The 12,012-nt window shown below is 47.7% G+C and overlaps 1 protein-coding gene across 2 annotated transcripts in view; it reads right to left on the bottom strand.

Annotated features, from left to right (window-relative positions):
* Positions 1-12,012, bottom strand: part of CNPY3 (canopy FGF signaling regulator 3) — a 135,275-nt gene that overhangs the window by 99,957 nt on the left and 23,306 nt on the right. For both annotated transcript variants that reach the window (XM_063958509.1, XM_063958510.1), the window contains exons 2-3: positions 7,741-7,840; positions 6,568-6,697 (exon numbers count right to left, since the gene is read on the bottom strand). In XM_063958509.1, the coding sequence (XP_063814579.1) occupies positions 6,568-6,697; positions 7,741-7,831 (221 nt within the window). In that variant the 5' untranslated portion in view covers positions 7,832-7,840. The remainder of the gene's footprint in view (positions 1-6,567; positions 6,698-7,740; positions 7,841-12,012) is intronic.

Below are 12,012 nucleotides of genomic sequence, written 5' to 3'. Positions count from 1 at the left end.
TTAGAAGGATCCAGTTTTGAATCCAGAACCTGCGGCCACTCCAGAAGGTGAGACACAATTGTAGCCACCACAGGAGCGAAATCTTGGCTTTTGGCGACAGACGTATCCTCAGGTGTATGTGCAGATGAGATCCCGACCACGGGGTATATTTACTAAAATTCGTGTTTGTGCCGATTTGATGGGAGTTTAATCTCAATTTTTATCGGACGTATTTTACAGCAACTTTTTTAATTCATCTATGCAAATTTACTAAGCTGCCGAGTTTTGAATTTTCGTATTTTCCGATGTCGATGTTATTCGTATTGTTGGGCAGTGTTTTACGGGAGTGATTAGTAAAACACTGCCAGACATAACACATTGAAGCCCGGCCTGATCCTGGCTGTCAAAATACAGGGGGGAAAAATGACTGGGGTCCCCCCCATATTTATCCAACTAGCACCAGGCTCTGCGTCTGGTCCTGGTTCAAAAAATACAGGGAACAAACGATGTAGGGGTCCCCCATATTTTTTGAACCAGCACCAGGCTCCACTAGCCAGAGAGATAATGCCACAGCCGGGGGACACTTTTATATAGGTCCCTGCGGCCGTGGCATTACCCCCCCCCCCCCCCCCAACTAGGCACCCCTGGCTGGGGTACCCTGGAGGAGTGGGGACACCTTAAATCAAGGGGTCCCCCTATTCCAGCCACCCAAGGGCCAGGGGTGAAGCCCGAGGCTGTTCTCCCCCAAACGTGGGCGGTGGATGGGAGGCCGATAGCCTTTGTGTAAAAAATAGAATATTGAATTTTGTAATAGAACTACAAGTCCCAGCAAGCCTCCCCTGCAAGCTGGTACTTGCTGAACCACAAGTACCAGCAATGCGTGGAAATAACGCGCCCGCTGGTACCTGTAGTTCTACTACAAAAAAAAATACCCCCAAAAAACACACAACACACACACTGTGAAAGTAAAGCTTTATTTTACATACATGCACACTTACACATTCACATACTTACCTATTGTCCCACATAGCCCCTTGGTCCCCCTGTCCCGTAGAATCCACGGTTGACCTGTTAAAAGATGCCCAAAATGCTCACCTATTATCCGGTGTAATTCTGTCCTCTTCAGTCCATGTAGCATCCAGGGAGTTCAAAAAAAAACCTGAAAAAACCGAACCCTCGCACTAAAGGGGTTAAACCTAAACAGACCCTTTCCCACAGATAAGCATGCACGGATCTCACTGATCCGTGCATGACTATCAAAACACGCCAGGAAAAAGCAGGTCTATTTTTTTGCTGCTTTTTTTTACGATCAGCAAAAAAATACAACCGCAATTGAACATTCAGGGACAAACACCAAAATACGAATGGATAGTAAATTCCCGTGTTGTATGAACAAACAGCCGCGTTTGACCGATGGTTTATTCATTCGTATTTCTGCCCTCAGCCGTGAAAACCATTACGAATAGCCCCAATACTGACGATATTTGTGCTTCGTAAATTCCCGAGATGACACTTAGAAAAAAGAAAAAAAAACTCGGACAAAGGGGGTCATTCCGAGTTGTTTGCTAGCAGATTTCGGTCGCGGCGCAGCGGTCAGGCAAAAAAAATGGCACTTCTGCGCATGCGCCGCAATGCGCACACGTGAAGTACTATTTCAATGATCGACGTAGTTTCACACAAGTTCTAGCGAAGCATTTCAGTCGCACTTCTGGCAGAGTGATTGACAGGAAGTGGACGTCTCTGGGTGTCAACTGACCGTTTTCAGGGGTGTGTGGAAAAACGCAGACGTGCCAGCTAAATACGCAGGCGTGGTTGGGGAAACGCAGGTGTGGCTGGCCGAACGCAGGGCGTGTTCGTGACGTCAAAACAAGAAGCTGAATAGTCTGAAGTGATCGCTAGCGCTGAGTAGGTCTGGAGCTACTCTGACACTGCACACAATTATTTTGTAGCCGCTCTGCGATCCTTTTCGTTCGCGGCTTAGCGTTTGCACGGCTGCTAAAAGCAGCTAGCGAGCGGACAACTCGGAATGAGGGCCAAAATTGTAACCTTAGTAAATATACCCCCACTTGTCCAGGAGATCCAGTTGGAAGGGCCGTGCATGAAATCTTCCGTACTGAAGAGCCTCATAGGAGGCAGCCACCTTCCCCAGAAGGCGAATGCACTGATGAACCGATACCCGGGTAGGCTTCAAGACATCCTGGACCATAGACTGGATCACCAATGCCTTCTCCACCGGTAGAAATACCCTCTGCACTTCCGTGTCGAGGATCATCCCCAGGAAAGACAATCTCCTTGTCGGCTCCAAATGTGATTTTGGAAGATTCAGAATCCATCCATGTTCTCTGAGCAGTCGAGTCGTGAGAGCAATGGACTGCAACAAGCTTTCCCTGAAAGATGCCTTTATCAGCAGATCGTCCAGATAAGGAATTATATTCACCCCCTGTCTGCGGAGGAGAATCATCATCTCTGCTATTACCTTGCTGAACACCCTCGGTGCTGTGGAGAGGCCAAACGGCAGTGCCTGGAACTGGTAGTGACAGTCCAACAGCGCAAATCTGAGATAAGCCTGGTGTGGCGGCCAAATCGGAATGTGGAGGTATGCATCCTTGATGTCCAAGGACACCAGAAACTCTCCCTCCTCCAGCCCTGAGGTCACCGCTCTCAGAGACTCCATTTTGAACTTGAACTCCCTTAGATAAGGGTTTAGAGACTTCAGGTTCAAAACTGACCTGACCGAAACATCCGGTTTTGGTACCACAAATAGGTTTGAATAGTAACCCTGGTTTACCAGATGAGGTGGAACTGGAACAAATACATCTGACCTTTTCAATTTGTGAATGGCTTCCTGAAGGATAGCCCTTTTTGTCAGCAAAGTTGGCAGGCCAGAGTTGAAGAACCTGTGGGGTGGGAGCTCTTGAAATGTTCTCCAGGCAGGGAGGTCCACCGTCATGCTGAGGATTTTGAGGACACAGAGGCAAGCTTCTGGTCTTGGGAACCTGCAGGTGCCGGTTTTTTGGACTTTGCGCGTCCACCTCTGAAGAAAGTGGTAGGAATCTTGGACTTTTTGCTTTTGCAGACCAAAAGGACTGCACAGAGGACGTAGAAAAAGGTTTCTTCGTCGTCTGAGTGGCTGAGGGAAGAAAGGTTGACTTACCAGCGGTTGCCGTGGAGATCCACACATCCAATGCTTCCCCAAAAAGAGTCTGACCTGTGAAGGGTAGGTTCTCCACACTTCTCCTGGATTCCGCGTCTGCCGACAATTGGCGTAGCCAGAGTCCCCTGCGTGCTGATAAAGCCATGGACGATGTCCTTGCAGTCAGATTACCCAGGTCCTTCATGGCCTCCACCATGAAACCCGCAGAATCCTGTATGTTACGCAAAAACAATTCAATGTCACTTCTATCCATAGAATCTAAGTCCTCTAGTAATGTGCCTGACCACTTTACTATGGCTTTAGAAATCCATGCACAGGCAATAGTGGGCCTTAACGCCACTCCTGAAGCAGTGTATATGGATTTGAGCGTAGTTTCAATCTTGCGGTCTGACGTTTTTTTCAAAGCGGTAGTCCCACGGACAGGTAAAACCACCCTTTTAGACAGTCTAGATACAGAAGCGTCTACTACAGGCGGGTTCTCCCACATGTTCCTATCATCCTCAGGGAAAGGAAAAGCCACAAGAAACCCTTAGGGATCTGGAATTTTTTCTCTGGATTTTCCCAGGATTTTTTAAATAAAGTGTTTAATTCGGGATCCGGTCTCTAATTCCACAGTAACTAGGTCGACAATGTCTATTTCGACCACTATTGGTCGACAGTAACTAGGTCGACAGGGTGTCAAGGTCGACAGGGTCTTTAGGTCGATATGTTCTAGGTCGACAGGTCAAAAGGTCGACATGAGTTTTTCACAATTTGTTTCTTTTTTTGAACCTTTAAATTCTTAACGATCCACGTGGACTACGATTATAACGGTAATCTGTGCCGAGCGAAGCGGTAGCGGAGTGAAGGAACCATGCCCGAAGCATGGCGAGCAAAGTGAGCCATGCGAGGGGACGCAGTGCACTAATTGGGGTTCCCGGTCACTCTACGAAGAAAACGACACCAAAATAACATAAAAAACTCATGTCGACCTTTTGACCTGTCGACCTAGAACATGTCGACCTAAAGACCCTGTCGACCTAGACACCCTGTCGACCAATAGTGGTCGACCTAGACATTGTCGACGTTCAAAACCACACCCGTTTAATTCCTTAGACGCAGGGAATGTCAGAGAGGCCTTCTTATTGTCTGTAAAATAAGCCTCCTCTACCTGTTCAGGTGGTTTGTCAGTAATGTGTAACACATCGCTAATAATCATGAGTTGCACCCCCCTTGCCAGGGAAGCCTCATCCACCCCCCGCATATCCGCATCACCGTCTGCCATCTCAGAGTCTGTGTCGACCTGCATAATCTGAGCAAGCGCACATTTCTTGGATACACCAGGGGATTTTGAGGTAGTGGGGACAGAACCAGACAAAACCTCCACAGATTGTTTTAAAATCTGTGATTCAGTCTCATAATGTGCAATCCTAGCAGAAATCTGGGATATCATTCCCTTAATAGAAGCTACCCAATGGGGTTCTGATTTGGAAGGCTGAGACAAAATATTACATTCCTGTGTACATGGGGGGTCATTCCGAGTTGTTCGCTCGGTAAATTTCATCGCATTGCAGCGATTTTCCGCTTAGTGCGCATGCGCAATGTTCGCACTGCGACTGCGCCAAGTAAATTTGCTATGAAGTTAGGTATTTTACTCACGGCTTTTTCTTCTTTCAGGCGATCGTAATGTGATTGACAGGAAGTGGGTGTTTCTGGGCGGAAACAGGCCGTTTTATGGGCGTGTGGGAAAAAACGCTACAGTTTCTGGGAAAAACGCGGGAGTGGCTGGAGAAACGGAGGAGTGGCTGGGCGAACGCTGGGTGTGTTTGTGACGTCAAACCAGGAACGACAAGCTCTGAACTGATCGCAGATGCCAAGTCTGGAGCTACTCAGAAACTGCACAGAGATGTCTTTTCGCAATATTGCGAATCTTTCGTTCGCAATTTTACTATGCTAAGATTCACTCCCAGTAGGCGTAGGCTTAGCGTGTGCAAAGCGGCTAAAAACGGCTTGCGAGCGAACAACTCGGAATGACCCCCTCCTGTGTACATGGAATGGATTCCTCTGGAGAAGATACATATTCTGCCGCACAAGACACAGAGTCCCTGGACATGGTTATGTGAGAATTATACACACACACACACACACACACACACACACACACACGAAAATGTCAGACACAGTTTCCCCCCCCAAGTACCTTCAGAGAAACACAGAGCTTGGAGCCAGCACACACAGCGCCCCAGTAGGCAGCTATAAAATAACTGCCTGGCGCTGACTGTGTACCCTTAATAGAACTACACAGTAATATACAGCCTCCCCCCCCACTTCTACCACCCCCTGGTACCGCACAGGATAACTGGAGTCGTGGAGGGTCAGCGTTGCCTGTCAGCGTCTCAGCATATGGATCTGCAGGGAGAAAATGGTGCTGGAGAGCTGCTGGGTCCGCTCTGAGGAGAAGCTCCGCCCCCTGAACAATTTAAATCTTTACACTGGCCTGAGGTAATGGCGCTAGCAGCGCAACCGGAGTCCCTGCTACCCTATGTGACCAGTGATAAAGGTATAGTCACTGGCCCAGAGCGCCCCTCACAGCGCCGCATCTGCCGTTGAGCCTTCCGGAGCGCAGGGTTAGTACTGCGCTCCAAACCCTGATGCCACCATTTACACAGGCTCCCCGCTTGTCGGGTCACCGGTGCCACACTCACCACCGCGATCTTCTGGCTCTGTTAGGGGGTGGCGGCATGCTGCAGGAGTGAGCGGTCGCCTCGGGGGCTAACGATCATCACCCTCAGAGGGACACTACTCCCCCCCTAAATCCCACGAAGCAGGGAGGCTGTTGCCAGCAGCCTCTCTGTGCCTAACTTTTCTTTAAAAAATAAAATAAAACCAAAGAAGCGCTAGGAGCTCCCCTAGCTGTGACAGGCTCCTCCAGGCACATTTTCTAAACTGAGTCTGGTAGGATAGGCATAGAGGGAGGAGCCAGCCCACACTATTAAAGTCTTAAAGTGCCAATGGCTCCTGGTGGACCCGTCTATACCCCATGGTACTAATGTGCACCCCAGCATCCTCTAGGTTGCAAGAGAAAAGATGAGGGTGCAGTGTGAGACAGACTAGTGTCACATGAAATAGGAGCAGAACATTCCACAGCAGTGGATTACAGAAGGCAGTAGGAGAATTTACACAAGACACCTCCTGTAGCATAGCATACATTCGCAGGAGCTACTACTGCATTGTGCACAACTCTGAATCAAGCTCATAGGGTAGTATTGGCAGGCCTGTGCTATAAAAACAAGGTGAAGTGAATGTTAGGCAGGTATATTATACAGAGACTGCAGTTAGATGACAAATGTACTATTTTGCACCAAACTAGTGCCACATGCCAAGAGTTATTTACATTTTGCACATTTATATCATTTGACAAGAATACAGTAGAAGTTTAGGTGTGGTTAACTCACGAATTTGTATACTTGAGCTTTTGTTTTTTCTTGTTATCATCCAAAAACCCATAGCGAGTATCTATCACTTCATGTGTCCGAGAGGTCTCATCAAAGGAAGATTTCAGCTCCACAGCAACGTACTTACAGACTGCAAGAGAGAAAATCCAGCAATTTATTAGAAAGCTATGACATCAAGGGCATCATGATACAAATAGATAACATAATGACATGAAGCGGAAAGTAAAGATAACAATTCAGCACAGCAGACATGTTTGGAGCCAATCAGAGGCTGCTGGAGGCAGACAGCCAATTATAATGCTGATCTGACAAGCCTATGGAATCATGCACAACTATTGTGGCAGCCTCTATCGATACAGGGTGAAAGATATGTTACATGGATAAAAAAAACAAACAGAGTGCTAAAGTACAGTAGCACTGTCTTTGTTTTTTATCTATGTAACATTTTTCACAAATTTACAGTATCTCTCACCCCTATAACACTCCGGACACATAGTAGCTGCTATCCAATGTTGGTCAACCTAGTTATTATCTACCTTCCATACCACACCCAATCTAGGCTCATGTTATGGATGAGGCCTACAACTAAAGGAACTTGTCATTTACATTCTGTCACAGGGTAGATCTAATTACACTGTATATGGCTTTTTACAATATGTCCTGAAAGAGATAAAACCTGTTTTGATAGGTTATAAAAATTGAGCACAAAATGATTCTCTTTACTTCTACAACTTGTATCACGAGACCGCCTGTCTGGATCCCGGCAGTCACAATGCAGACGCCGGGATCCCGACAGGTGGTGAAACGCCACCGCCGGAATACCGGCGCCACAGGTTTTTCTCCATCTATGGGTGTCCACAACACCCACAGAGGTAGAATATAACCTGTGGCGAGCGCAGAGAGCCTGCAAGAGGCTTTCTAGCGCTCGCCCCGCTGTTGGCATCCTGGTGGCCAGGATCTCGCCGTCGGGATTATGACAGGTGGGATCCCAGCTGCCAGTAATACGTATGTATTCCTTTGTATGGATCTACTGCAGATTGATTCAGCTATCATTACAGTTGCTTATGATCCCATCTGTAAGACTCCTGATAATTGTAACTTGACAGCTTTTTCTACATAAGCCACTGAGCGTCCTGCAAATAGTCCAGACGTGTGTATGTGCACTAGTCATACCTTCACATTTATTGGGAAGATGGACCCATTCACTTTCCATTGTTCTGGTCAGTCTGACATTGAGCGGAATGAGAACAAGCAGGAACCACATGATCGATCACTGTAAGAACACAAGACAGTGCTCCAATAACTAATACAGTAAGTGTGTGTTTTATAGGTTACAATCATGACGAGAAAATATGTAATAATACCACGTTAAATGCAGCCTTAGATCTACAGAGCAGTCATGTCACTTGTGTCACATGACTCATTTTGTTTCTATGTATAATTGTCAGTGAAGGGAACACACACCTGAGTTTAGCTAAGATCACCTCGTACAACCAACTTGCTCTGTTTTATAATGAAACTTAGGTATTATAAGGAATAATGTTCATCCTTAATGTAAAATAAGGAGATTTATGGTAGACTTATGGTTAAATCTATAACAAAAAACGGAGAAGAATAACTTGCGCCGCAGTTGCCGCTTTGTACTATACTCTCAAGGAGCACCACTCCTTAATAAACAAGTGTATACAAAAAAGAATAGAGTAGTCCACAAGTGTGTGGACTACTCTATTATGGTTAAATCTCTTTCTGCGAGGTACACTGGGTTCCACAGGGAATACATCGGGGTGTAGAGATGGATCTTGATCCAGAGGCACCAACAGGCTAAAGCTTTAGACTGTCCCATGATGCATTGCGGGGCCTCCTCTATATAACCCTGCCTCCAGGCACTGTGTGCTCAGTTATAGTTAACCAGTCCAATGCAGAAGCAGGTAAAAGGCAGATGTTAGTCACATAGAACCACGTTCTCACGACAGGAGAAGGGACCAGCGGCTAATGCCATACAAACCCAAAGAAGCTAAGTGCGTCAGGGTGAGCGCCCTGTGGAACCCAGTGTACCTCGCAGAAAGAGATTTAACCATGGTAAGTCTACCATAAATCTCCTTTTTTGCAGCGGGGTACACCGTGTTCCACAGGGAATACATCGGTGATGTCCTAAAGCAGTTCCTCAAGGGAGGGGATGCACCTTAGCGGGTATGAGAACCCGGCGTCCAAAGGAAGCATCCTGGGAGGCAGAAGTATCAAAGGCATAGAACCTAATGAACATGTTCACCGAGGACCACGTAGCTGCCTTGCACAATTGTTCTGAGGACGCGCCATGGCGGGCCGCCCAAGAAGGTCCAACAGACAGAGTAGAATGGGCCTTAATGGGCATAAGCTTGTGCAATCACCATTCTAATCCCCCCCAGTATGCCCCCAGCATACTAAAAAAATTACCTGTAACCATACTTGAACCTATATGGTAATAGAATTTCAGAGAATTGGTCACACGTGTTTGCAAAGACATGTTTAGCTGCTGTGCCGCGCCAAGGCTTCTCCGATAGCAACAGTCCTAACATTACATAATAGCAGTGCCCACATAGGGCCATGTAATTTGTCTACAGTAAGGCCTCATGATAAAGGCTCATACTAAAACACATCCAGACAGAGAGCTAACTTACCCAGGAGCCACCCCCAGGATCTCCCATTAGCACTACAAGGAATAGCGTGCCTTCCAAATACTGCACCCATTCAAAGCCTTTCTCACCCATGCAAACAAACAGTGGCAGTTGCTCTATCATTCCTGTAGATAAGTATTTATCAGGTGCTTGAAAGGGGGAGGGGTCACAGACAAACAGCAGACAGAAAGGGGGGTGCTTCCCCCCCCCCTCCCAGTATACTAAAAAATTACATGTAACCATACCTGAACCTATATGGTAATAAAATTTCAGAGAATTGGTCACATGTGTTTGCAAAGACATGTTTGCTTATTCACAGGCCAGCCACATTTGTGGAAATCAAAAAGTACAAAAAGGGTATCTGACCTCCTGAAAGAGGCAGTCCTCTCCACATAAACACGGAGAGCCCTGACCACATCCAAAGACCGCTCTTTGGAGGACAAGTCAGAAGAGATGAAGGCTGGAACAACAATCTCTTGGTTAAGGTGAAAAAATTACACCACTTTAGGTAAGTAACCTGGGCGAGTTCTCAGAACTGCCCGGTCACGATGGAATATCAGACAGGACAAAGCGCCTAAGTTCGACATCCTCCTAGCTGAGGCAATAGCCAGCAGAAACAGGACCTTCACTGTGAGCCTTTTGAGGTCCACTGACTCAAGAGGTTCAAATGGAGACTCTTGAAGGGCATTCAGGAAAACAGACAGATCCCATGGTGCCACAGGAGGGACATAGGGAGGCTGAATCCGCAGTACACCCTGAGTGAATGTATGAACGTCAGGAATAGATGCAATTTTCCTCTGAAACCACACCGACAAGGCAGATATGTAAACCTTGAGGGAGGCCAGAAGAAGTCCTAAATCCAGGCTTTGTTGCAAACAAGCCAGAAGTCTGGAAGTACTAAACTTGTAAGCATCGTAAATCTTAGCAGCACACCAGGTGAAGTAAGAATTCCAGACCCTATAATAAATCCGTGCAGAAGCCGGTTTGCGGGCCTTCCGCATAGTTTGGATAACCGCCCCGGAGAATCCTTTGGCCCTCAGGAGTGAACCTTCAAGAACCACGCCGTCAAAGCCAGCCTGGCCAGGTGTGTGTGTAGACACAAGGGCCCTGAACGAGGAGGTCTGGGCATTGAGGAAGTAGAAGAGGACACTCCATCGACAGACCCTGCAGGTCTGAGAACCAATGCCGTCGGGGCCACGCTGGAGCACCTACAAGTAGTATTCCTCCTTCTTGCTTGAACTTCCTTAGTACCCTGGGCAGGCATGACACTGGAGGGAACACGCAGGGCAGCCGAAAGTTACATGGAATTGCCAGTGCGATCATGAATGCTGCTTTAGGATCCCTTGTCCTTGATCCGAAGACCAGAACTTTGTGATTGTATCGAGACGCCATCAGGTCTGGTAGGCCCCACTTGTCCAATAGGAGTTAAAAGACTTCCGGATGAAGACTCCACTCTCCGGCGTGTACATTGTGACGACTGAGGAAGTCCGATTCCCAGTTGAGGACCCCCGGAATGAACACTGCCGATATTGCAGGCAGATGGCGTTCCGCCCCAAAAAAGATTTTTGATATTTCCATCATTGCCATGCGGCTTCGAGTGCCGCCTTGATGATTTATGTAAGCCACCATGGTGGCGTTGTCTGATTGTACTTGAACAGGCCTGTTCTGTATCAGAGGCAGGGCAAGAGTCAAAGCACTGAACACTGCCCGTAATTCCAGAATGTTTATCGGGAGGAGATATTCTTCCCTGGTCCACCGACCCTGGAGAGTGTGTTGCTCCAGCACCACACCCCAACCCATCAGACTGGTGTCCGTAGTCAGGAGGACCCAGTTGGGAATCCAGAAGGGACGGCCCCTGCTCAACTGTTGGTCCTGTAGCCACCAGCTCAGTGACAAACGAACCTCCGGAGTCAAGGAGATCATTTGAGACCTGATCCGATGAGGCAGGCCATCCCACTTGGAAAGGATTAACCTCTGTAAAAGGCGGGAATATAACAGAGCGTACTCTACCATGTTGAATGCCGACATCATGAGACCTAGTACTTGCATCGCTGAGTGTATCGACACTCTTGGGCGAGAGAGGAAGCATCGTATCCTGTCCTGAAGTTTCAAGACGTTCTCTGGAGACAGAAACAGTCTTCAGCTGTGTGTGTCCAGCAGTGCCCCCAGGTGCACCATGCTTCGAGCAGGGACCAGAAAGGACTTCTTCCAGTTGACGAGCCACCCGTGGGCTTGTAGGAAGTTTACCATCAGTTGTAGATGACTGAGAAGGAACTCTTGGGAGTTCGCCAGGATCAGCAAGTGCTCCAGATACAGCAGGATCCTGATTCCCTGACGACGCAGATGAGCCGTCATCACGGCGATAACCTTGGTGAAGATCTGAGGGGCCGTGGCCAGTCCAAATGGCAGAGCCTGGAATTGATAATGAAGGTTGCCAATAGCAAACTGCAGATATTGCTGATGCGAAATGGCAATAGGTATTTGCAGATAGGCATCTTGTATATCCAGGGATACCATATAATCTCCGGGTTCCATGGCCAGTACATATCGAGCGCAGCATTTCCATACGGAACTTGGACAATCTCACAAATTAGTTCAGTGATTTGCGGGAGTATAGGCCGAAAAGACCCATTCGGTTTCGGAACTAGAAACAGGGTAACGTAGTATCCTCCGCCTCTCTGGGACAGGGTGACCAGCACTACCACTCTTGTATGCAGGAGGGAACGCAAAACCAGGTGTAGAGCTTGCGCCATCAGTGGGTCCGAAGGGACAACCGTCGGTCAGAACTGGT

The sequence above is a fragment of the Pseudophryne corroboree genome, chromosome 3, assembly GCF_028390025.1.
Source record: "Pseudophryne corroboree isolate aPseCor3 chromosome 3, aPseCor3.hap2, whole genome shotgun sequence".
In the NCBI taxonomy this organism is placed as follows: domain Eukaryota; kingdom Metazoa; phylum Chordata; class Amphibia; order Anura; family Myobatrachidae; genus Pseudophryne; species Pseudophryne corroboree.
The sequence above is the reverse complement of the archived record's forward strand: the minus strand, read 5'-3'. Positions and strand labels throughout refer to the sequence as shown.